The following is a 25366-nucleotide window of genomic DNA, read 5'->3' as shown; positions in this document are numbered from 1 at the left end:
CACTTCTTCCTGTCCCCGTCATTGTGAGATCTGGTCCCTCATGACAGTAAAGTATGCTGTATTGAACAAACAGGGGAGATACTAGTGTATTAGTAACATTATTGAATCAGTAATCCAGAGGCCCAGGCTAATATTCTGGGAACATGTGTTCAAATCCTATGGCAGCTGATCGAATTTGAATTCAATTAATAAATCTGGATTTTAAGTCTAATCTCAATGGTGAGGACCATGAATACATCATTGATTGTTGAGAAATGTAAACATCCTTACCACCTCTGGCCTACATGTGAACTCAGACCCGTAAAATATCTTACAAACTGGCTCACCACTCAAATTTTACATACATATGAACAAGGAGCAGAAGGCCATTCAGTCCCTCAAGCTTTCTGTGCTAATCCGTAAGATTATGGCTGATCTGATTGTAACTTCGAATCCACATTGCCACCTACTCCTCATAACCTTTTATCTCTTGTTTAACAAGGTTATATCCACTTCTGCCTGAAAAATATTCAAAAACTCTGCTGTGCCTTTTTGAGGAAATGTGTTCCAAAGACTTTTGACCCTTTGTGAGAAGACAATTTGGCTTATCCCTGTTCACAGTGACCCCTAGTTATAGGCTCTTCCATAAGACAAGACGTCATCTCCACATCTACATTGTCAAGATCCCTCACGATCTTATATATTTGAAACTTGTCACCTCTTGGCTCTTCCAAAACCCAGTGAATATAATCCTAGATAAAAATAGGAAGAACGGAGGATGCTGTAAGTCAGGAACAAATATAGAAGTTACCGGAAAAACTCAGCAGGTCTGGCAGCATCTGTGAAGAAAAAATCAGAGTTAACATTTTAGATCCAGTGACCCTCTCTCAGAACTTTTTTTGTAGTTTTTTTTTAATAGTGAGGGGGATGGAGCAGGGAGTAAATGAAAGGATAGAGCAGTTGGACAGACAAAGGAATTGATAACGATCTGGCTAGGAGGGTGAATAGTTGTTAATGGGGACTGTTAGTGGCTAACAATAGTTAGTGTGTAATGGCAGGCTGTAATAACAAGGCCTGGTGTGTGGGGTAGTGTGCTAAGACATGGGAGAGGTTAGGCCCTAAAATGATTGAATTTGACATTGAGCCTGAGGGCTGCAGAATCCCCAAGCAGAACATGAGGTGTTGTTCTCCCAGCTTGCGTTGACCTTCGCTTGAACAATGCAGCAAGCCAGAGAGAGATGTTGGCAAGGGAGCCAGGTAGTGTGGTAAAGTGGCAGGCAACAGGTAGCTTTGGATCTTTTTTGTGAGCAGAACATGGATGTTCTGTGAAGCAGTCACCAAGCCTACGCTTCGTTTCCCCTGTGTAGAGGAGACCACATTGTGAGCAGAGAGTGCAGTAGGCTAGATTCTGGGAAGTGCAGGTGAAGTGTTGCTTCACCTGGAAGGTATGTTTGGGCCCTTGGATAGTGGGGAGGGAGGAGGTAAATGGGCAGGTGTTGCACCTTCACCAGTTACAGGGGAAGATTCTGTGGGTCTCTGGGGGGCGGTTGGGAGTGAAGGAAGTGTGGACCTGGGTGTCCCAGAGGAATGGTCCCTGTGGAAAGTGGACAAGGGAGGGACGGGAATGTGTTAAGATGATGGTATCTCGCTGGAGGTAGCAGAAATGGCATCTGATGATCTTCTGGATGTGGAAGCTAGTGGAATGGTAGGTGAGGATAAGGGGAACCCTTTCACTGTTGCAGGAGGGAAAAGAAGGGGTGAAGGCGGAAGTGCAAGAGATGGGTCGGACCTGGTTGAGGGGTCTGTTGACAACAGATCTGGGGAATCCTCAGTTGAGGAAACAGGTGGATATTTCAGACGCTCCCTTGTCGAAGTTGGCCTCATCTAACGTTTCAGGTCAGGTGACCCTTTGGCAGAACAGGTGTTGTTGTAATCCGACATACTGATATTGCAGATGCTGAGTGTCAGCTCTCAGATAACTCTTCCTATGTGACAGAGACAGAGGAACTGAGAGAATGGGATGGAGTCTTTACAGGAAGTGGGGTGTGAGGATGTTTAGCCCAGGTAGCTGTGGGAGTCAGTGGGTTTATAATGGACGTTAGTGGCCAGTCAATCCCCAGAAATGGAAACAGATGTCAAGGGATGGAAGGGAGGAGTCAGAGATAGACCAGGTGAAAGTGAGGGCAGGGTGGAAATTGGAAACAAAATCGATGAATTTTTCAATTCTGGACGAGAGAGGGAAGCAGCACCAATATCATTGATATATCAGAGAAAGACGTGTGGGTGGGGGCCAGAATAGGACTGGAAGAAGGAGTGTTCCAGTATCCCATGAAGAGACAGGCATAACTGGGGCCCATGTGGGTACCCATGGCCACCCTTCTGACCTAAAGAAAATGAGAGGAGTTGAAAGAGAAGTTGTTGAGGATGAGGGCAAGCTCAGCCAAGCCGAGGAGGGTGGTGGTGGGTGGGGGCGGTTCAGGTTTTTGCTCCAGGAAGAAGTGGAGAGCCCTAAGACCCTCCTGATGGGGGATGGACGTGTAAAGGGATTGTATGTCCATGGTCAAAAGGAGGCAGCTGAAACCTGCAAATAGGAAGTTGTTGAAACTGGTGTAAAGCATCAGAGGAATCATGGATGTACCTGGCATGGATTGGGCCCGGGGGGAGAAAATTGAGTCAAGGTAGGAAAAGATGAATTCTGTTGGGCAGGAGCAGGCTGAAACAATGTGTCTGCCTGGACAGTCCTGTTTGTGGATTTCAGGAAGCAGGTAGATGTGAGCTGTGGGGGCTGGAAGACTGTCAGTTTGGAAGCAGTAGGGAGGAGGTCACCAGATGAAATGAGATCAGTTACGGTGGCACAGTGGTTAGCACTGTTGCCTCATAGCGCCAGGGACCCGGGTTCATTCCCACCCAAGGGCGACAGTCTGTGTAGAGTTTGCACATTCTTCCCTTGCCTGTGTGGGTTTCCTCCGGGTGCTCCAGATTCCTCCCATAGTGCAAAGATGTGCAGGCCAGGTGGATTGGCCATGCTAAATTGCCCATAGTGTTCAGGGATGTGTAGGTTAGGTGAGTTATAAGACGATGGATTTGGGTGGGTGCTCTGAGGGTTGGTATGGACTTGTTGGGCCAAAGGGCCTGTTTCCACACTGTAGCGATTCTATGATCTAGTTACCATTGTAGATACAGCCTGATGTGCCATGGTGAAGCTTTAGTCCAAGGAAAGATAGGAAGAGTTATCTGAGAGCTGACACTCAGCATCTGCAATGTCAGTATGTCGGACTACAACAACACCCGTTCTGACAAAGAGTCACCTGACCTGAAACGTTAACCCTGATTTTTTCTCCTCAGATGTAAGCCTAATCTGTCTAACCTTCTGTCATAAGACAACCTGCCTATTCCAGGTACAGTGAGATAACAAGGTGTAGAGCTGGATGAACACAGCAGGCTAAGCAGCATCTTAGGAGCAGGAAGGCTGATGTTTCGGGCCTAGACTTTTCTGAAGAAGGATCTAGGCCTGAAATGTCAGCCTTCCTGCTCCTCTGATGCTGCTTGGCCTGCTGTGTTCATCCAGCTCCACACCTTGTTGTCTCAGATTCTCCAGCATCTGCAGTTCCTACTACTTCTATCCCAGGTACAGTATTAGTCTGGTAAATATTCTCTAAATGCCTCCTAATATGTTTACATCCTTCCTTAAATAAGGTGACCAATATTGTACTGAGTGCTCCAAATATGGATTCATCAATGTCCTGTGTTATTGAAGCATAACTTCCTTAATTTTGTGTTCAGTTCCCCTCTAAATAAACAATAACATTCTATTCGCTTTCCTAAGTACTTGTTGTATATTATCCTTTTGTGATTCATGCACTAGGATGCCTTCTGCATCTCAGATCTTTGTAACCTCCCACCATTTAGGTAATCTTTTTAATCTAATTTAGATAACCTGCCATCTTTTTTATTCTTTCTGCCAAAATTGACAATTTCATATTGTCCCATATTACACTCTATTTTTGAGATTTTTACCTTGTCTATAACATTTTGAAGCCTCCTTATGTCCTCCTCACAATTTGCTTTCTTACCTATTTTTGCAGCATCAGAAAAAATGGCAACTTTCAGCTCTTTCATCCAAATGATGTAAGTTGTGGACAGTTATGGTTATATAGATCCCCATGGCACAGCACTCGTTGCATCTTGCTAACCAAAAGAAAAGTATGCCCACTCTCTGCTTCCTGTTAGCCAACTAATCGTTTATCCAAACCAACCTGCTAGCTCTTGCTTATTATTTTTTACAATAACCTTTGATGTGACACGTTATCAAATGCCTTTTAGAAACCTACGTACATTTAATCCAGAAGTACCTTTATCCTCAGTATGTCAATTTCTCTAAAGTGAAGTACTCCAACGGATTTGAGGAACATGATTGCCCTTTACAAAACCATGTTGACTCAGCCTGATTACCTTCAACTTACTTAAGTGCCCTCCTATAACGCCTTGATTAATGGCCTCTAACATTTTCCCTTTGACAGATGTTGAGCTAGGTGTCCCATAGTTTCCTACTTTTTGTCTCCCTGCTTTTTTGAATATTAGAGCATCCCTGAATCTAGGGAATAATTCATAGAATGCCTACAGTGTGGAAAATGGCCCTTCAACCTGACAAGTCTACACAGACCCACAGAGTATCTTGCCCAGACCCATCCCCTATAATCCACCTAATCTACACATCCCTGAACACTATGGGTAATTTAGCATGGCCAATCCACCTAGCCTGCACATCTTTGGACTGTGGGAGGAAACCCATGCAGACGCAGGGAGAATGTGCAAACTCCACACAGACAGCTACCCAAGGATGGATTCGAACCCAGGTCCCTGGCACTGTGAGGCATCAGTGCTAACCATTGAGCCACATTCATGATCACAACAAATTTTCTCTCTCAGGCTGCACAGCCACTGGGAGGACCATACATGCTGATCAGGATACATTAGCTGTCAATTCCAGAAATTGTTGCCCTGCATGGAACTTGGACCATAAGACCATAAGACATAGGAGTGGACGTAAGGCCATTTGGCCCATCAAGTCCACTCCACCATTTAAATCATGGCTGATGAACATTTCAACTCCACTTCCCTGCACTCTCTCTGTAGCCCTTGATTCCTTCTGACATCAAAAATTTGTCAATCTCTGCCTTGAAGGCATCTAATGTCCCGGCCTCCACTACACTCCGTGGCAATGAGTTCCACAAGCCCACCACTCCCTGGTTGAAGAAGTGCTGTCTCATTTCAGTTTTAAATTTACCCCCTCTAATTTTAAGGCTGTGCCCACGGGTCCTAGTCTCTCCGCCTAACGGAAACAACTTCCTAGCGTCCACCCCTTCTAAGCCATACATTATCTTGTAATTTTCTATTAGATCTCCCCTCAACCTACTAAACTCTAATGAGTACAATCCCAGGATCCTTAGCCGTTCATCATACATTAAACCTACCAGGGATCATTTCCGCTGGACACGTTCTAGGGCTAGTATGTCCTTCCTGAGGTGTGGGGCAAATCCATGCATTAGAAAAAAACATTATTTGAGGGAATGTTGATCATAATGAATTACAAAATCCTTCAAACTCTGTCATTTTGGCTCCAAACTTACTCAGTGCTAGCCTGATCCCCAACTGACAGCAGTGCACGCCCAATCTGAATTTCATGTCTGTAGTCTTCCTGACAAATGAAACGCATCTACAGAACTTGCTCAACTCAGCCTGGAAGGCATTCACCCACCAATACTGTCTCGCAGGAACAGAAATAGCTGCACCAACATTTCTCAGCTTCTGGACATGGACTCTGCCCTCTTCAGTGTCCTGCAGCTTGCCTGTACTGTGCTGTGGTTTCATCAACTACTATCCCTACTCACTGTTATCTATGTCCTTTTATATCTTCGTAAAAGAATCTGTTCGACCGGAGATTTTAGCCCTTTAATCTCAAACCTCTTGTTTCCTTAGAAACTATAAAGGTTGGTTTCCTTTGTAAAATTATCTGTTCTGTTTACCTTCCTCTTCCCCTTTTCAAAGCAAATTCAGTGAAGTAGTTAGGCTCCTCTTTAAAAAAATAGAAATCAAGTTTAAAGACTCGGATTCCCTCGCAATAGACTAAAACATAGAGATAGGAGGAGGCCATTCAGCTCCTTGGACTCATTCTGTCATTCAGTAAAATCGTAGCTGATCTAGCTCCATCTACCCATTTTGGCTCCATAACTCTTAACAACATTGGTTAGTCAAATTTGTCAATCTCCCATTTAAGATTATTAATTGAATTAGTACCTGTTTTATTTTGAGGAAAAGGATTTTGCATTTTTATTACCCTTCACGTGAAGAATTTCACTTCTGAAAGACCTAACTGTTAATGTTATGTGTATCCGTTTGTTCTAGGCTTACCCAGCCGGAGATGTTGCCATCTATCAAATCTTAGATTCACAAGCAAAAGCATCCTTTAACATTCCATATTTTATGCTTAGCTCATGTAATTCCTCCTGTAACCCTTGGTAACATTCTAACAAATCTCTCTGCTCTTTTTCCAAGATATGTGTTTTTTTTAATCAACCTCTTCAAACATTTTTTGAAACAAGAGATAACAAGGCGCAGAGCTGGATGAACACAGCAGGACAAACAGCATCAGAGGAGCAGGAAGGCTGACACTTCTGGCCTAGACCTTTCTTCAGAAATGGGGGAGGGGAAGGGGACTCTGAAATAAATAGAGAGGGGGAGGCGATGATAGAAGATGGATAGAGGAGCAGATAGGTAGAGAGAAGGTGGACAGGTCAAGGAGGCGGGATGGAGCCAGTAAAGGTGAGTGTAGGTAGGGAGTTAGGATGGAGGTTGTTCCCCCATCGCAACTCCCTACCTACACTTTACTGGCTCCATCCCCACCTCCTTGACCTGTCCGCCTTCTCTCCACCTATCCGCTCCTCACACCTCACTGACCAACCCCCATCCCCAATTCCTACCCACTAGCCTCATCCCTGCCTCCTTGACCTCCACCTTCTCTCCACTTATCTGCTCCTCTATCCAACTTCTATCATTGCCTCCCCCTCTATTTATTTGAGTCCCCTTCCCCTCCCCCATTTCTAAAGAAGGGTCCACACTCGAAACATCAGCTTTCCTGCTCCTCTGATACTGCCTGGCCTGCTGTATTCATCCAGCTCTACACCAATGTGATAACTAGGGTTTTGTATCGCCTTGGTAGTAATAAAGACAAGCATTCCATTGTGGAGTACTAAAAAATATACCTTCTTAGAAGTCAGAAGTTTTATTTGGACAAAAACAGGCCATAAAATCTCTAAAATGTTAAGAAGCAGCCGAAAAGGATTAACCAACAGCTAGCCACATCGCAATGATTAGACTCGACAAGTGTCACTGCTGAAGTTCCTTACTGTCTATGAGTTGCATGGGTTGCTCTGTGAATTTGTCAAGTGTTCAGTCAGGTGCTGGGGCAGACCAATATCACAAGATGAAGTCCAGATCTTCGATTTAAATATTTTATTAGTTGTTCAATAGACCTCTACCATGGAATAAATTCGCAATCACTGCCTGCCTTAGGTGAGGTTTCGTGCTCATAATGCACATGAAATATAAATGCTGCATCAATAATTTCTAGGTCACTGCCTTTCCATTACAAAATCAGCTTGACGCAAAATCAATGCAATACTTTACTTGAAGGATTATTTTGAACAAATCCACAAACTCATGATTTGTGAACATATTTATAGATTTTGTTAAAGCTAACATGGTAGGAAGTCATCACCCCATTTACTCTACATAGGGTATTCCTTCCACTCTCAACAATTCTATTTACTAACAAACCTAGAGATGTTCTTGCCATTGCGGTAATTATCCTTTTATCCAGAGAGCTTTGTTCTCTGTAAGTAAACTGATTGCATTTACCCTGCAACCCATGAATCATCCAGATCTTACATAATTTGCTGCAAGCCATGGCCCATATCATGCAGAGGGCACATTCTCATTACTACTGTGGGAAAAGAGATTTAACTTTAAGATGGGTCTGCCTCATCTCCTTTGCCCAGATTGGGTTGTTGAGAGGATGTCAGCTCAGCTCGATGGCACACTGCCCACGTGTACGTGAATGAATGATTATGTTTTCTGAATATAAACTAATGAAAAACAGCCTCAATTCATTTTCCTTCTTGGTTTAGAGCCACAGCAGAAAACTATTCCTGGTTCAGTGCTAAGTAACGTTGAACTAGTAAGGTTCATAGAATAGTTGATGTTGGAAATAAGGCATTTCACTGAGCACAGTAAAATGAACACATGGCGCCCAAAATCAAATTCCCATTTTCCAGCAACAACAAGAAATTATATTTGTAGAGTGACTTTAACATAATGTATTAAGGCACTTCACAGAAGCATTAGAAGCAAAATCTGACACAGGGCTATGTAGGAGGTATTCAGCTGAATTTTACTGGCCTGCAGGAGATAGGGAAGGCTGCAGTAATCGAGGGAACCATGTCTGATGGCCTTCTGACCTTGTGGAATTTTATCAAAGGGTGAGACAGGAATTAGATAGCCTAAGGATGCATACAGTGAATTTATATATGTAAGGGCCCTGGGTAAGGGATATATTAGTGCACTGTTGGTAATTTTTAAACTGATTTATAGAATGTGAGTGTTACTGGATAGGCCAGCATTCATTGCCCATTATTCACTGCCCTGGAAGAGGTGCTGGTGAGAAGTCTTCTCAATTTGCTGCACTCCTTGGGCTTTAGTGACACCCATGGTGCTGTTAAGAAACGACTACCAGGATTTTGACTCAGCAACAATGAAGGAATGGCTATACTAGACAGTTTTTAAGTTCCTCCATTTGGCATAGCAATGCTGAAAATGGCTCTCATTATGCTGATTCTCCAGCTCCTACCAAAAACCACACTATTGCCATCCTGGGCTTTACCAGTGTTCAGAAACTGAACTGGTCTAGACGTATAAATACAATGGCTACAAGTTCAGGTCAGAGGCTAAGAAACCCGCAGCAAATAATTCACCTTCTCACTTCCCAGACCCAGTCCACCATCTGCAAAGCATAGTTCAGGACTGTGATGGAAGTTTCAACAACAATCGAGAAGTTTGACACCATCTAGAATGAATCTGCAGGTTTGATTGATACCACATCCTCAAATAACTACTCCCTCCACCACTGACTGTCAGTAACAATAGTGTGTACTACCTTCAAGACTACCTATGGATATTCGCCAAGACTTTTTAGACAGCACTTTTCAAACCCATGACCACTTGCATCTGGAAGGACAAGAGTGGCAGATTCATGGGAAAACCATTATCTGCAAGTTCAGCTCTGAGCCAGTCACCATCCAGCTTAGAAATTTATCGCCTGTGCCAATGGGTCAAAATCTTGGTATATCTTCCCTAAGGGTATTGTGGGTCTACGTACACCAAATGGACTGCAGCAGTTCAAGAAGTCAGTTCACCACCACCTCCTGAAGGACAGCTGGGGGTGGGCAATAAGTGTTGATCCAGCCAGAGAAACACATATGCCATGAACAAATTTTAAAAAAAGCTTTGGACAAGGGTTTTGAAAAGGGCATTCAGTGAGTCTGCCTGCAAGGCCTACAGAAATAGGACTGTTAATTCCAGATCCTGAAATAACTCTCATAGGAGGGTTTATTCCAAATTAACCTCACTGTCCTGAAATTACTTCCCTGGCTGTTTGTCAACTCAACGTAACAGTTCCATATTTCCTAACCCTACCAAACAGCAGTCTGCCCTAGGGCCATTGTTTTAGCCACAGCTTGTGCATCATGTCCAGTTACATTGAATAGGTGGTCAGCACTCTATTCTAACTGCTGTTATTAACATACTTTTTTTTAAAGTTCTTTAGTACCATTTTAAAAGGTGTGATATTCTTCTCATGTCAAAATTTCTGACGACAAGGGATCTACAATGGGGAAATTGTTCAAACGGATTATTAAGGATGTTATAGCAGGATAGTTAGAAAACCAAAATAGGATCGGGGAGGAAGTGACATGGTGGTGATATCATCAGGATGGTATTCTAGAGACGCAGACTAATCCTGTGGGGATTTGGGTTTGAATCCTACAGTGGCAGATGGTGAATTTTGAATTCAGTAATAGTGACCATGAGCTGAATCTTAACTTTTTTTTGACAAAATGCAAGTTGCATCGAGATTTTTAGATGGATTCTTGCTGTGAAGCTCAGCAAGTTTTGGTGCCATATCAAACATGCCCAATTAACTACCTGCCCTACCACTTTGGCATCCCTATGTCTAATTTTATCCCCATCCTCCTGCCCGCTGTTCACGGAAAAACTTCTAACTCACCAGATACATTTTCTGTCAGAGGTTTGTTCATCTGTGGAATTATTATCTCCCTGAGAAAGTGGAGGCTGGATCTTGAATTTATTCCAGGGTGAATTAGATAGATTTTTGATAGATAAGAGAGTCAATGTTTACAGTGAACAGACAGGACATTGTGTTTGAGGTCAGGAACAAATCAGCAGTGATCTTATTGAAGAAATAAATAGATTTCCAGACATTAAAAGTGTTAAGGAGTATGGGAGATACCAACTGTATGTCATTGAGATAAGTGGATCAACCATGGGTATATTGATTAAGATAGGCCTGATAACCAACTGCTACCCCCAATCCTGTTATCTCTGTTTCTGTTGAGTAGACTCAAAAGGCTGAATGGTCTACATTTGCTGCTAAGTCTGAGTTTCTATGACAAATTAAGCTTCGCTTTCATCAAGCATGTTTTCTTAAGAATGGCAGAAGAATTATTTATGTTTTAAGTAACAAAGATTTTCATTTCAATATTCAAATGATAACATGGATTAATGTGAAGCTGCATTCATGTAACATCTGTTTTCTTGTCATGGCTAGTAGCAGAGAGTAAATCAATACTATTTTTTAGTCTATTTCTAATCCTTACAGAAGATTCTTTACAAAAACACATACAGTTATCATACTGATATATTGTAAAAGAAATACACTGATTTTTTTTAACTGCGTCTTCCTTCTGTATAAGTATCAGTGAAGAGTTAAATTATGGTTTTACAAAATCCTTATGGTATTGCATTAAGAATCATTTCCAAATGCATGAATTGACACTATTTTGTGCCATCAGGCCCAGCAATACCTGTTGGAGTTGATGTGATGGTGGAAAGCCTGGACAGTATTTCTGAGGTGAATATGGTAAGTAATCAAGCTGAGCTTAAGTAATTGCATTCAGTGCCAAATGATCATTTTGGTTTTGGATAATAATGCACTAGACACAAAGTACTTTGTTCCCATTAACATTCTTGTACGGTTGCAACCAGTGTCTGTACGAAATGTTATTGTCTAATGCCTCTTGACTGTATGTTTTCCCTTCTGTCATGACAAGGCAATGTAAAACTTAGAATAAAAGAGAATATGACAAATAGATCTCAGCCAAGTGCTCTAAGATGTTGTGAGTGAGGACCTTTCCTTTAATATTTTCTCCCTTCCTAGTCAGGAGGAGTAGTAGTGACATAACTAAGATGAATTAAGAGGGAAATGAAAATGGCTGTCTTCAGTTGTGTGGGCCTTTTTATTGATGGAACTTCTGACTGTTTCATTTGAGTATTCTAAACATCGTGAATGCTCTTAATGTACTAGCAATAATGTATAGTAAAAATTATAGAAAATAAAGCTTTATGTCATTAGAAATTGAATTTAACACTGCTGTTTGTAACTCAAACATTTTAATTGACTGTTAGATTTCTAAAGCCTAAAATATTTTGATTTTCAAAGAATTAATAAAATATTGTTTCTGCCAGTATTAGCCTTTCAAGTTAGTTTGAAAAGTAATAGTGTAGCACATTCTGATTTTTATTTGGACAAGTTTGGTAAGTAGGGAAATGCATGGCAGATAAAATATAATGTGGATAAATGTGAAATTATTCATTTTGGTAGCAAAAACAGGAAGGCAGATTATAATCTGATTGGTGATAGATTGGGAAACTGGGAAGTGCAACGAGACCTGGATGTACTTATAAACCAGTTGCTGAAAGTAAACTTGCAAGTGCAAAAGGTGATGAAGAAGGCAAATGGGATGTTGGCCTTCCTAATGAGAGGATTCTATTACAGGAGCAGGGATGTTGTGGCAATTGTACAGGGTGTTTTTGGAATCATGCTTGGAGTGTTATGCACAGATTTGGTCTCATCTGAGGAAGGAGGCAGTGCAACAAAGGCTTATTAGACTGATTCCTGGGATTGCGGGACTGACATATAAAGAGACACTAGATTGCTTGGGACTATATTCACTGGAGTTTAGAGAATATGGGGAGATCTCATAGAAACCTATAAGATCCAAACAGGACTCAACTGGGGAAATTTAGGATGGATAAGCCTGATCACTGAGGATAACAGAACCAGGGTTCACATTCTAAAGATAGGGGGCAGGCTGTTTAGGACTGAAATGAGGATAAATTTCTTCTCCCAGAGATCAGTGAGCCTGTGTGATTTTCTGCCAAAGAACGTGGTTGAGGACAAAATGCTTCATACTTTCAAGGGGTGTTAGATCTAGTTTTTAGGCCTGAAGGAATCAAAGGTTATGCGGAGAGTGTAGGAACTGGGTATTGAGTTGGATGGTCAACCATGATCATATTGAATGGCAGAGCATTCTCTAGGGCCAAGATAATAAAATGTGAGGCTGGATGAACACAGCAGGCCAAGCAGCATCTCAGGAGCACAAAAGCTGACGTTTCGGGCCTAGACCCTTCATCAGAGAGGGGGATGGGGGGAGGGAACTGGAATAAATAGGGAGAGAGGGGGAGGCGGACCGAAGATGGAGAGTAAAGAAGATAGGTGGAGAGAGTGTAGGTGGGGAGGTAGGGAGGGGATAGGTCAGTCCAGGGAAGACGGACAGGTCAAGGAGGTGGGATGAGGTTAGTAGGTAGCGGGGGGTGCGGCTTGGGGTGGGAGGAAGGGATGGGTGAGAGGAAGAACCGGTTAGGGAGGCAGAGACAGGTTGGACTGGTTTTGGGATGCAGTGGGTGGGGGGGAAGAGCTGGGCTGGTTGTGTGGTGCAGTGGGGGGAGGGGATGAACTGGGCTGGTTTAGGGATGCAGTTGGGGAAGGGGAGATTTTGAAACTGGTGAAGTCCACATTGATACCATATGGCTGCAGGGTTCCCAGGCGGAATATGAGTTGCTGTTCCTGCAACCTTCGGGTGGCATCATTGTGGCAGTGCAGGAGGCCCAGGATGGACATGTCATCAAGAGAATGGGAGGGGGAGTGGAAATGGTTTGCGACTGGGAGGTGCAGTTGTTTGTTGCGAACTGAGCGGAGGTGTTCTGCAAAGCGGTCCCCAAGCCTCCGCTTGGTTTCCCCAATGTAGAGGAAGCCGCAACGGGTACAGTGGATGCAGTATACCACATTGGCAGATGTGCAGGTGAACCTCTGCTTGATGTGGAATGTCATCTTGGGGCCTGGGATGGGGGTGAGGGAGGAGGTGTGGGGACAAGTGTAGCATTTCCTGCGGTTGCAGGGGAAGGTGCCGGGTGTGGTGGGGTTGGAGGGCAGTGTGGAGCGAACAAGGGAGTCACGGAGAGAGTGGTCTCTCCGGAAAGCAGACAGGGGAGGGGATGGAAAAATGTCTTGGGTGGTGGGGTCGGATTGTAAATGGCGGAAGTGTCGGAGGATAATGCGTTGTATCCGGAGGTTGGTGGGGTGGTGTGTGAGAACGAGGGGGATCCTCTTGGGGCAGTTGTGGCGGGGGCGGGGTGTGAGGGATGTGTTGCGGGAAATGCGGGAGACGCGGTCAAGGGCGTTCTCGATCACCGTGGGGGGAAAGTTGCGGTCCTTAAAGAACTTGGACATCTGGGACCAAATGACTTACTCCTGCTCCTATTTGCTATATGTCCAAAACCAGCGATTTGATTGGGGAGTTTCTTGATCTGTGGGTGTAAAACAATTTTAAAGAGCGACATAAAACTATAGTGCCTGTGGCATTACTCAGAAAGATCTAACAAACTAATTTGAGGTGTGGTGGTTCATATTTGTAGTGAAACATGGGCAGTCCCTGTGCCCACAGGAAAATCCCATAAACAGCATAAAGATGTATGGCCAAGACGTCTATTTTTTATGACCTTGTTTGCCTGAAGAATGTTGGCTTGGGTGTCGGGATAATTCTTTGCTTTTGAAACATTACGATGTGATCCTTAGAATGTATTCTAACGACCAAAGCAGACAGATTACTGTCGTGTCTCAATCTCAGGAAGCACAGGAATGGCAACTCTAGTTCTGAGTGGGGCTTGAACTGCTAACCTTCTTAAATAGAATCAAGAGCTAAAATGAAAAATGTATACAAACCAATCACTCCTTTCTCAAACATGTGGCCTGTCTGTCACATTTCATGTTTCACTTATAATCCCCTCTTGGTAAATTATTCACCACTGGAAACAAAGTTATTCCTGGAAGTAAAGTGATCAACAGCAAAAGATATTCTGCTGTCTGTTCTGTTTTAAGATTTGCTTTCAAAATATGATGAGCAGCGAGCCCATGCAAATGTGAGATCTCCAACATTAATGACTTCAGGAGAGTTAGAAGAGATATTGATGTGTGGTAAGGGTTCCCCAGTCATCCAATAGTAAGACCAGCACATTCTTCTGAATGTTAGCATCTGTGGTGAGGGAGCTGACTTCACGCTCATTATCATAGCCACCGAGTCAGAAACACAAGTTGCTAGCTGCCTCTCTTTCTATTCCGACAACTTGTGGTACATCAATGCTGGAGCATGTAGTGACATCACTATGTACCCCTAGACAAGGTGGCACCCTAAAACAAAGTGCGAGTAATCTGTGGAAGGTTACATTGGTTACAAGGGATTGTTACATTGTCCCAGTTGAATTGGTGGACTTCTTTATCCAAGTGTATGGAAATGAGTGATGGTTGGCCATGTCTCTGGGTAGTTAGTTGGTGCTCAAGTACCCTGATAGCTAGTTTTCTCCTGGTCTGTCCGATGTAGTATTTGTGGCAATCTTTACATGGGATTTTATATATAACGTTGGTCTTGTTAGTTGTGGGTGTGGGATCCTTTGTTCTTGTCAGTAGTTAACATAGTGTATCTGTGGGTTTGTGTGCTACTGCAATTCCTAGTGGTCAGAGTAGTCTGATGGTGTTCTCTGATATGTTCTTGGTGTATGGCAGGGTAACTAGTCTATCCGGCATTCCGTGTCTTCCTGTTGTTGTCTGCTGCATAAGTACTGGCTGACTACACTTTGTGGGTAGCTGTTGTTTTTAAAGATGCTGTAGAGATGTTCTTCTTTGGCTGTGCGCAGCTCTGGGGTGCTGCAGTGTGTTATGGCTGTTTTGACTAGAGTCCTGATGCAGCTCTGTTTGTGGGTGTTGGGGTGGTTGCTGTTGTAGTTAAGTATTTGGTCCGTACAGGTGGCCTTACTGTATACGCTGGTCTGTAGCTCAACGTGGGCCCTTTGTTCAACCAGTACATCCAGGAATGGGAGTTGGTTGTTGTTCTCCTCTTCCATGCTGAATTCTATGCCGGTCAGGATGTTGTTGATGAGTTGCTGAGTTTCCTCCAGTTTTATGTGCTTGATAATGACAAATGTGTCATCCACATAACGGACCCATAGTTCTGGCTGGATATAGTGGGAAGGGCTGTCCGATCTACTCTTGGCATTATTGCTTCAGCTATAAGTCCTGATATGGGTGATCCCTTGGGTATTCTGCTGATTTGTTTGTATGCCTGGCCGTTGAAGACAAAGTGGGTCATGAGGCATAAATCTAGTAGTTTGAGGGTGATGGTGTTGGTGTTGAAGGGGGTCAGCATTACTAGTCCATTTAGTAATGAGGCTAGTGTCTCCTTAGCCAGGGGGATGTCAATGGAAGTAAACAGCACTGTCACATCAAAGGATATCATAATTTCGTCCTCATTGATATACCAATCACTACGAAGCTGGTAGGTTGGTTTGCAGACTTTGAGTCACCATACTAGGGTGACATCATCAGTGTGCCTCTGATGAAGCGTTGCCGGTCTGTCCCGCTTGTTATTTATGCAGGTCCGGTCTGATATGGTGGTTGGCCTCATTTCCGGTTCTGCTTCATAGTGGTTGGTATACGGGGGTCTAATTTTCATATGTTTGTTGATGGAGTTCCAGGTTGAGAACCAGTTCTCTAAGAAATCCTGTGCATGTCTTCGGTTGGCTTGTCCTGGGATGGTTACATTTTCCCAGTCGAATTGGTAGCCATCTTTATCCAAGTGTATGGAAATGAATGATAGTTGGTCACCTCCCTGGGTAGTTAGTTGGTGCTCATGTACCCTGATAGCTAGTTCTCTCCTGGTCTATATGATACAGTAGTTGTGGCAGACCTTACATGGGAAGAACTGGAAATGAGGCCAACCACCACATCAGAGTGGACCCACACAAATAACAAGTAGGATGCTTTACCGGAGGTGCACTGATGATGTTACCTAGTAAGGTAATGAAATGTCTGCAAACCAACCTACCAGCTCGGCAAACAAATCAACAATTTCATCCAAAACATTGTTGATCTATTATAAGATTATCAGATCATTTTAATGTTGACCTACCTTGCTGATGCTGCATGCCATTGAGAATTTGAGAATTCAAAGGCGGATTATTTGAATTTTATGATTTCTGCAGGATTTCACAATGACTCTGTATTTGCGCAATTATTGGAAAGATGAACGGCTTTCATTTCCCAGCACTACAAATAAAAGTATGACGTTTGATGGAAGGCTCGTCAAAAAGATTTGGGCACCAGACGTGTTTTTTGTTCACTCAAAGCGTTCGTTTATCCATGACACAACCACAGATAATATAATGTTACGCATCTTTCCTGATGGAAATGTGCTGTACAGTATAAGGTAAGTGTAGGTGCTGCAATGCATTTCTTCTCCAGAAATTCTACTGGGACATCTACCATCACAGCTGCTACATTTTAAATTTCCCTTTCCAATCTTATGTAAGAAATAGGAGCAGGAATAGGCTATTCAGTCATTCAAGTCTATAGTTTGATAAAATCATGGCTGATCTGCCCCTTCCCTCAACGGCTCTTTCCTGCCAACGCCTCTTAGGCCTCAACTCCCCGATACTTCACAGAAACTGTTTAAATCCTTTTTAAATACTTTTATTGATCTAGTCTTCCCAACACTCTGAGGTAGAGAATTCCAGACATTCATTCACCCCTGGAAGAATAAGCTGCTTTGCACCTTAGTTTTAAACGATTGTCCCCTTATTCTTTAACTCTGTCCCCTGGTTTGAGATTCCCCACTAGTGGAAACATCTTCTCAACATCTACCCAAGCCCCTTCAGAATTGTGCTCCTGAGATGCTGCTTGGCCTGCTGTGTTCATCCAGCCTCACATTTTATTATCTTGGAATTCTCCAGCATCTGCAGTTCCCATTATCTCTCCCCTTCAGAATCTTATGTGTTTCAATCAGATCATCCCTTCACTCTTCTGAACTCTGATGAATAAGGACTTAACCTGTTTCGTTGTTCTTGATGAGTCAATCCCTCAACCTGAGGAATCTGCCTAATGAACCTCTTTTGAACTACCTCCAATGCCAGCAAGCCTTTTCTTAACTTTGGGACCAAAACTGTGCACAACCCTCAAAGTGAGAGGAGTAAATTTTACATTCAAAAACAGCTAAATAGCTAGGTAATAGGTGGAAATGTGTTCCTTGCATGCTCCATGGACAAGACATCAGAAAACCCAGTGTCCAAAAAGTCCTGCTCCTTGTGTCTGGTGTTGTTACTTATAGCAAAAATGCATAAAAATACTTCAGGTGACTTATTTCTGTCCTTCCAATATATTGCAACTTTCCAGTGATGTGTGGATGTTCCTTATTAGGCTGAGAAATAACCCATCAGGAATCTTGCACCAAATTCTACTTGGCTTTTTCTGGGGAACTAAGCTGAGACCTTTGCATTATTCATGTCAATAAATAGCCTTCTGGGCATTGGGGCTGATTCTATAGAAGGCCATGTTTGGTTTGAAGTGGGAACATTGCACAAGCTGATTTCTTTTGTGTCTATGAATTTATCAACACAAAATGATTTCTTCTGGTTTCCTGGAAATAATTAAAAGAAAATTTTCTTAATCTGCTCCTTGGATGTGATGGTTCATCGGGTGCAGTAAATATAGGTAAATGAGAAAGGCTTAGACTGTTTCTCTTATTAAGAAAACCCACATGAAATTCTGAAATAAAAGCAGCAAACCCCGACAAAGGGTCACTGGACTCAAAAAGTTAGCTGCATTCATCAATGCTCCCAATCTGCTGAGTTTCACTGGCACTGTCTGCTTTTGTTACAGATTTCCAGCATCCCCAGTTTTCTTTGTTTATTTTCATGTGATATCCTGCATTGACTGTGGCCAGATAATCCAAGGCTCTCGAGCACAGGACCAGGAAATCCTCCCCTGGAATAGTTTCCTGTTTAGGAGGCAGATACCTTAACCTTCAGGCAATCACTCAGACAGTCTTAGGAATGATAGCAGTAGAAATCAAATAAAAGGTCCATTCACTTCCACCTGGCAGGCATGAGGAGATCAGATCACAACATTGTATCGGTATTGGCTTAACAGTGACATTAGAGCAGGGCCTGTATTGTTCAATGACAGATACTAAACAACATTATAAGTCATCTCTTATATTTGTAGGGTTACAGTAACAGCAATGTGCAACATGGATTTCAGCTGCTTTCCTCTTGACACACAGACCTGTTCCCTGGAGATAGAAAGCTGTAAGTTATCTATACTACGCACATGTTCAGCTATGTGTATTCTTATTGCGCTCTAGCCACAAAAACTTTGCAGGATGTAGACAAGCTGCTGTGTCGGCCGGATAATGCTTTTTTAAAAAAAAATCTCGCTCTCTTCCTTGTTATTGTGTTATCTGATAAATGTAATTTAAAACTCAGCTAAATTGACAGGATTTCTCCCCATAGGGCTATGATTGATTGTAGAAGGTCAGCCAAATCTGAATTGCCATCAGCAATCCAATATTTTGCTTAGAAGCAAGATAATAAAATGTGAGGCTGGACGAACACAGCAGGCCAAGCAGCATCTCAGGAGCACAAAAGCTGACGTTTCGGGCCTAGACCCTTCATCAGATGAAGGGTCTAGGCCCGAAACGTCAGCTTTTGTGCTCCTGAGATGCTGCTTGGCCTGCTGTGTTCGTCCAGCCTCACATTTTATTATCTTGGAATCTCCAGCATCTGCAGTTCCCATTATCTCTTTTGCTTAGAAGCAGACAGTTTATTGAGAATTTATTACAAAATTACTCTGTAATTATTTTATTACATTGTCAATTATAATAAAAAAGTTTGCAAAGATATAGGGCTGGATTTTCAGTCCCATCTTGGACTCGGTATGAAGGTGAGTCGGTGATGAATGTAACGCCTTGTGTCTGTGCACCAGTCCCCAACGCTATCCCACATGTAAGCAGTCTGCTGAAGTGGGTAGGAAAACAGATAGGAGATAGCGGGAACTGCAGATGCTGGAGAATCTAAGATAACAAAGTGTGAAGCTGGATGAAAACAGCAGGCCAAGCATCATCTCAGGAGCACAAAAGCTGACGTTTCGGGCCTAGACCCTTCATCAGAGAGGGGGATGGGGAGAGGGTTCTGGAATAAACAGGGAGAGAGGGGGAGGCAGACCGAAGATGGATAGAGAAGATAGGTGGAGAGGAGAGTATAGGTGGGGAGGTGGGAAGGGGATAGGTCAGTCCGGGGAGGACAGACAGGTTAAGGAGGCGGGATGAGGTTAGTAGGTGGGAGATGGAGGTGAGGCTTGAGGTGGGAGATGGGAATCCAACCCCACCACAACCCGGCACCTTCCCCTGCAACCGCAGGAAATGCTACACTTGCCCCCACACCTCCTCCCTCACCCCTATCTCAGGGCCCAAGATGACTTTCCATATTAAGCAGATGTTCACCTGCACATCTGCCAATGTAGTATACTGTATCCACTGTACCCGGTGTGGCTTCCCCTACATTGGGGAAACCAAGCAGAGGCTTGGGGACCACTTTGAAAAACACCTCTGCTCGGTTCGCAATAAACAACTGCACCTCCCAGTCGCAAACCATTTTAACTCCCCCTCCCATTCCTTAGAGGAAATGTCTATCATGGGGCTCCTGCAGTGCCACAATGATGCCACCCGAAGGTTGCAGGAACAGCAACTCATATTCCGCTGGGGAACCCTGCAGCCCAATGGTATCAATGTAGACGTCACAAGCTTCAAAATCTCCCCTTCCCCCACTGCATCCCAAAACCAGCCCATCTCATCCCCTCCCCCCACTGCATCCCAAAACCAGCCCAGCTCATCCCCGCCTCCCTAACCTGTTCTTCCTCTCACCTATCCCCTCCTCCTACCTCAAGCCTCACCTCCATCTCCCACCTACTAACCTCATCCCGCCTCCTTGACCTGTCCGTCCTCCCCGGACTGACCTATCCCCTCCCTACCTCCCCACTCATACTCTCCCCTCCACCTATCTTCTCCTCTATCCATCTTCGGTCCGCCTCCTGCACTCTCCCTATTTATTTCAGAACCCTCTCCCCATCCCCCTCTCTGATGAAGGGTCTAGGCCCGAAACGTCAGCTTTTGTTCTCCTGAGATGCTGCTTGGCCTGCTGTGTTCATCCAGCTTCACACTTTATTATCTAGGAAACAGATAGCAGCCTCCACACAAAAGAGAGGCACATGGAGGAATGGGGAACTGGAGCAAGGCACATCATAGGTGTTTTCAAGGTGAGAAGCCATCTCTTTCTATTTAAAAGGCCGAAACTGTTTCATCCCAGAATCTCTTTAAGGAATGGCACAATGTAAATAAAAAGTCAGGACAATAGTAAGCTCGATTTCCAGCGCAAAAGCACCTTGGACTCTTGGCCGACTGGGGTGAGACAGGCCTTATTAGGCATCACATGTATCCCTATCCCCAACTGCATGTTTTGCCTTGTAACAACCCATCTCCTGCTTGTCCAGCATTGAGGCTGCTGCTGTTCCTCCTTCTATAACTTTTCCTTTATGCAGCCATGATGCAAAAATAAGCTGCAAAATTTTAATTAGAGTGAGTAAAGCCGAGAAATAAAAAGTCAAGCAATCTCCAAATTTAATCATGAGTTGGAAATGCACTAAATCTGAAAGAACTTAAAACCACATGAAGGTTCCTTTAAATAACGCTGAAAGTCAGTGCCTGAGGACAAGCCCATGTCATATTAATGTGTTAGCTACAAGGCAGGATTTCAAGTCCGAACCACATCAGAGCATTCTGACTGGCATCGCATGCATGGGAGCACCTGCCTATTTATGGCAGGAACCTCACCCACATAAATGGAGACTGCAGTTGAAATGGTGGTCAACATGATTAAAGTTAGGAGGATCTGGTAAGTCAAGTTGATCTATCCTAAAAACTTCTCACCCTGATCCTGCCATGTAGGGTGATTTAAGAGCAACCTTAATATATAAATACAGTGGTGTCAATCTGTCTGTATAACGTATATACATCCTGTCACAACCTTGCAGGATGGTTACTGCATAAAACATCCATTGATCAAACCTAATTTTATCGATTGAATACTTTGAACCTAAAATGGAGGTGCTGTACCGGTCATTGAAGAGGTTTTTGCATCAAAGTGTACATCACAGCAACTTTTGAATTTCTAATATTTGGTGGTTTTGTATCTAAAATTAACACTACAGCATAATTTGTTCACGAGAGGCTGAGGTCTTGATATCCAGTTTTAATCTGTCACGATTAAATACTGTGTTTGTATTTCTTTCATGGCAGATGCTTACACTGAAGATGACCTCATGCTATACTGGAAGGGTGATAGAGATGCATTGAAGACAGATGAGAAGGTCTCCTTGTCTCAATTCCTTATCCAGAGATTTCACACGACCTCCAAGTTAGCTTTCTACAGTAGTACAGGTGAGTGTTTGTATGTGACTCGTGAATTGAAATCTCATCCATTTTATTTGGTAACCCAACAGAGGGATTATAAAATAGCTGAGCAACTTGGCAGCTCTGCTTTATCTACTTTTCAGTTGTTTCTCCTTCTTCAGGGTGGTAGTTGATGGGAAATGTTCATCCTGGAGACCAGTTACTAGTGGTGTACCGCAAGGGTCGGTGTTGGGTCCACTGCTGTTTGTCATTTTTATAAATGACCTGGATGAGGGCGTAGAAGGATGGGTTAGTAAATTTGCAGACGACACTAAGGTCGGTGGAGTTGTGGATAGTGACGAAGGATGCTGTAGGTTGCAGAGAGACTTAGATAAGCTGCAGAGCTGGGCTGAGAGGTGGCAAATGGAGTTTAATGCGGACAAGTTTGGTAGGAGTAACCGGAAGGCAAAGTACAGGGCTAATGGTAAGATTCTTAGTAGTGTAGATGAGCAGAGAGATCTCGGTGTCCATGTACACAGATCCTTGAAAGTTGCCACCCAGGTTGACAGGGCTGTTAAGAAGGCATACAGTGTTTTAGCTTTTATTAATAGAGGGATCGAGTTCTGGAACCAAGAGGTTATGCTGCAGCTGTACAAAACTCTGGTGCGGCCGCACTTGGAGTATTGTGTACAGTTCTGGTCACCGCATTATAAGAAGGATGTGGAATCTTTGGAAAGGGTGCAGAGGAGATTTACTAGGATGTTGCCTGGCATGGAGGGAAGGTCTTACGAGGAAAGGCTGAGGGACTTGAGGCTGTTTTCATTAGAGAGAAGAAGGTTGAGAGGTGACTTAATTGAAACATATAAAATAATCAGAGGGTTAGATAGGATGGACAGGGAGAGCCTTTTTCCTAGGATGGTGATGGCGAGCACGAGGGGGCATAGCTTTAAATTGAGGGCTGAAAGATATAGGACAGATGTCAGAGGTAGTTTCTTTACTCAGAGAGTAGTAAGGGAATGGAACGCTTTGCCTGCAACAGTAGTAGATTCACCAACATTAGGTACGTTTAAGTCGTCATTGGACAAGCATATGGACGTACATGGAATAGTGTAGGTTAGATGGGCTTGAGATCGGTATGACAGGTCAGCACAACATCGAGGGCCGAAGGGCCTGTACTGTGCTGTAATGTTCTATGTTCTATGTTCTATATGTTCATGGGCATTTCCTCATTTCTGTTCAGCAAAGTTCTTGATGACCTCCCTAAAATCAGTATCCCACCAAACAGAGAATCACAAACAAAAATCTACAACTAACCTTACCATAATACAATGGATTTGATACTGTACATTTTCTGTGATAAATCATGCTGCTGAAAGAAAAACTGTTAATACCGTATTTAGACAAAATTGTACCTGAACTTGGAATTATACTTGACAATTACAAAGTACAGAAAGTGAAAGTTAATCAGTTATTGGAAGGAACTTAGTTGAAGAACGGATATTAAATTGATAAGTAAAATGATCTACATTCAGATAATCTTCCAGGGATAAACATGAATCTAAGAACTAAGAAAAAGTTTTGACCAAGCATACCACCCTTAACTATGGCTGCTGAACTACCTATCAAAACAGAAGCACTATATTCAAGATTCTTATGTACAATCATGGAAAGCATTTTGCATTCAAACGCACCTTTATGATGTGTGAGAAGATAAAACAAATCTTACTTTTGTAAGAAGATTCATTTAGAGTAAACTAATGCATTAATTAGAAAGGAAATTGTTCTCATTTTGAAAGACAGCTAGGGAAACACAATGCAGCTGGAATTTCTGAAGGTAGTAATGTTCTTCTCTGACATGTTCATTGAGAATTAAAAATACATTTGAAGAGATCCAAAACAATTGATTTAGTTTCTCATTGTTAATTAAACTTTTCTGTAGAATGGCAGGCAATTAACTACATGAGCAGAACAATACATTTGCCCATGAAACAATTTGTAGTTCACTACCTGCATCGCATAAGTTAAATGGATGAACATCAGAGCTGTAAAGTTCTGGGAGGTTTCCCAGTCTCCTACTATAATTATAGCAGAAGACTGACAAAATGTGCAGTACTTTTTATCCGGCTGATTATATCTTATTTGATGGATTTTTGGAGTTATTTGGGCATGATGTTTTAATGATTGTTTATTTTGACCCAAATTATTCCTATCAACTGAAAAAGCTGTTCACTCGTGAAGTTAATGTTTGCATGGGGGGAGGCCGTGTTAACATATTCAGCTGGCTTGTTAGAATTTATGACTTACTCTTAAGGGGTTGTCACTGGATTAACTGTCATTTAAATGATTCCCTTAGCTAAAACCCTAAAATATGTTTAATCTGAGAAATTCACTGCCAGAATACCTTTCCTAATCCCCACTGTAAAAATGTATTCCATTGTTGAACTTTTAAATGTTATGGTCATAAGACAGATTTGGTTTTATTTTAAGTGGACCTTTGAACCAAAATTAACTAAAGTTAATTAGTAGGTGATAGCCTTTTGCTTGTTCATTTCTCAGGGCAATGCCTTGACTAATCAGTCAATATCCTTGGTTTAAAATTTAAACAAAGTTTGACAGTTAACTGTCGAACACCATTAACGTGTGATTCTCTACAGCAACGCTCCTGCCAATCAGAGTCTACTTCCCAGCACTATCCACTTGTGCAGTATAAATGTTGATTTTTCCTTTGAATTGTTAATTTTGCAAATTGTCTGGAAAAAAGCTAGATAGAAACCTTTGACAGAATGTGCCTTTTCTCAGCAATGCAACGTTTATTTGGGGTAAATGCATGAGAATGTATATTGACAACCATCCACTTTTGCAAATAGGTTGGTACAATCGTTTGTACATTAACTTCACTTTGCGCCGCCACATTTTTTTCTTTTTGCTACAAACCTACTTCCCAGCGACTTTGATGGTAATGTTGTCCTGGGTGTCATTCTGGATTGATCGCCAAGCTGTACCGGCTAGAGTTTCATTAGGTAAGCTAAGATGCCATTTTAATTTTTTTGTATCATGATATATGTTGTTAAAGAAATTAAAACTTTAGCCTCAAACAAAGTTGATAAGCAATTACCAGTTAAAGCTTTGCTAAAATAGCTTAAAAGAGATTGTGGAGAAATTATTGAGTTAATTATGATCCAATTCTAGCCACACTTATTGTACTGCAGTTCTGATCAAAATAAATCTCTCCTTCAACTTACCTGCAATGTTAGAACTCAATTTTGAGGGGCAGAACTTTGTCTCAGGTAGTGACTCAGAACAAGTGGTTGTCATATGCGCAGCTAACCCTAATCTGTTCTCACCGTGTGGTTGGCACCATCTTCTTTAGGTACTGGGATCTACTGGGTGTGCTTGATCAGTTGCAATAGAAGACAACCACAGGCTGGTCTAACTAGAAGAGCCCATTATACTGATCAAGAGGTAGTTTATTTCATGTTAGCAAC

At 42.8% G+C, this 25366-nt stretch overlaps 1 protein-coding gene across 3 annotated transcripts in view; it reads left to right on the top strand.

The window, feature by feature from the left end:
* Window positions 1-25366, top strand: part of LOC125452599 (gamma-aminobutyric acid receptor subunit rho-2-like) — a 64722-nt gene that overhangs the window by 22319 nt on the left and 17037 nt on the right. For 2 of the 3 annotated variants that reach the window (XM_048531225.2, XM_048531228.2), the window contains exons 3-7: window positions 11124-11191; window positions 16645-16868; window positions 18662-18744; window positions 21789-21929; window positions 24749-24901. In XM_048531225.2, coding sequence (XP_048387182.1) covers window positions 11124-11191; window positions 16645-16868; window positions 18662-18744; window positions 21789-21929; window positions 24749-24901 — 669 coding nt within the window. The remainder of the gene's footprint in view (window positions 1-11123; window positions 11192-16644; window positions 16869-18661; window positions 18745-21788; window positions 21930-24748; window positions 24902-25366) is intronic. The other variant, XM_048531226.2, reaches the window with a different exon arrangement.

Source organism: Stegostoma tigrinum, chromosome 4, assembly GCF_030684315.1.
Source record: "Stegostoma tigrinum isolate sSteTig4 chromosome 4, sSteTig4.hap1, whole genome shotgun sequence".
NCBI lineage: Eukaryota > Metazoa > Chordata > Chondrichthyes > Orectolobiformes > Stegostomatidae > Stegostoma > Stegostoma tigrinum.
This window is presented reverse-complemented; position numbering and strand designations above follow the sequence as displayed.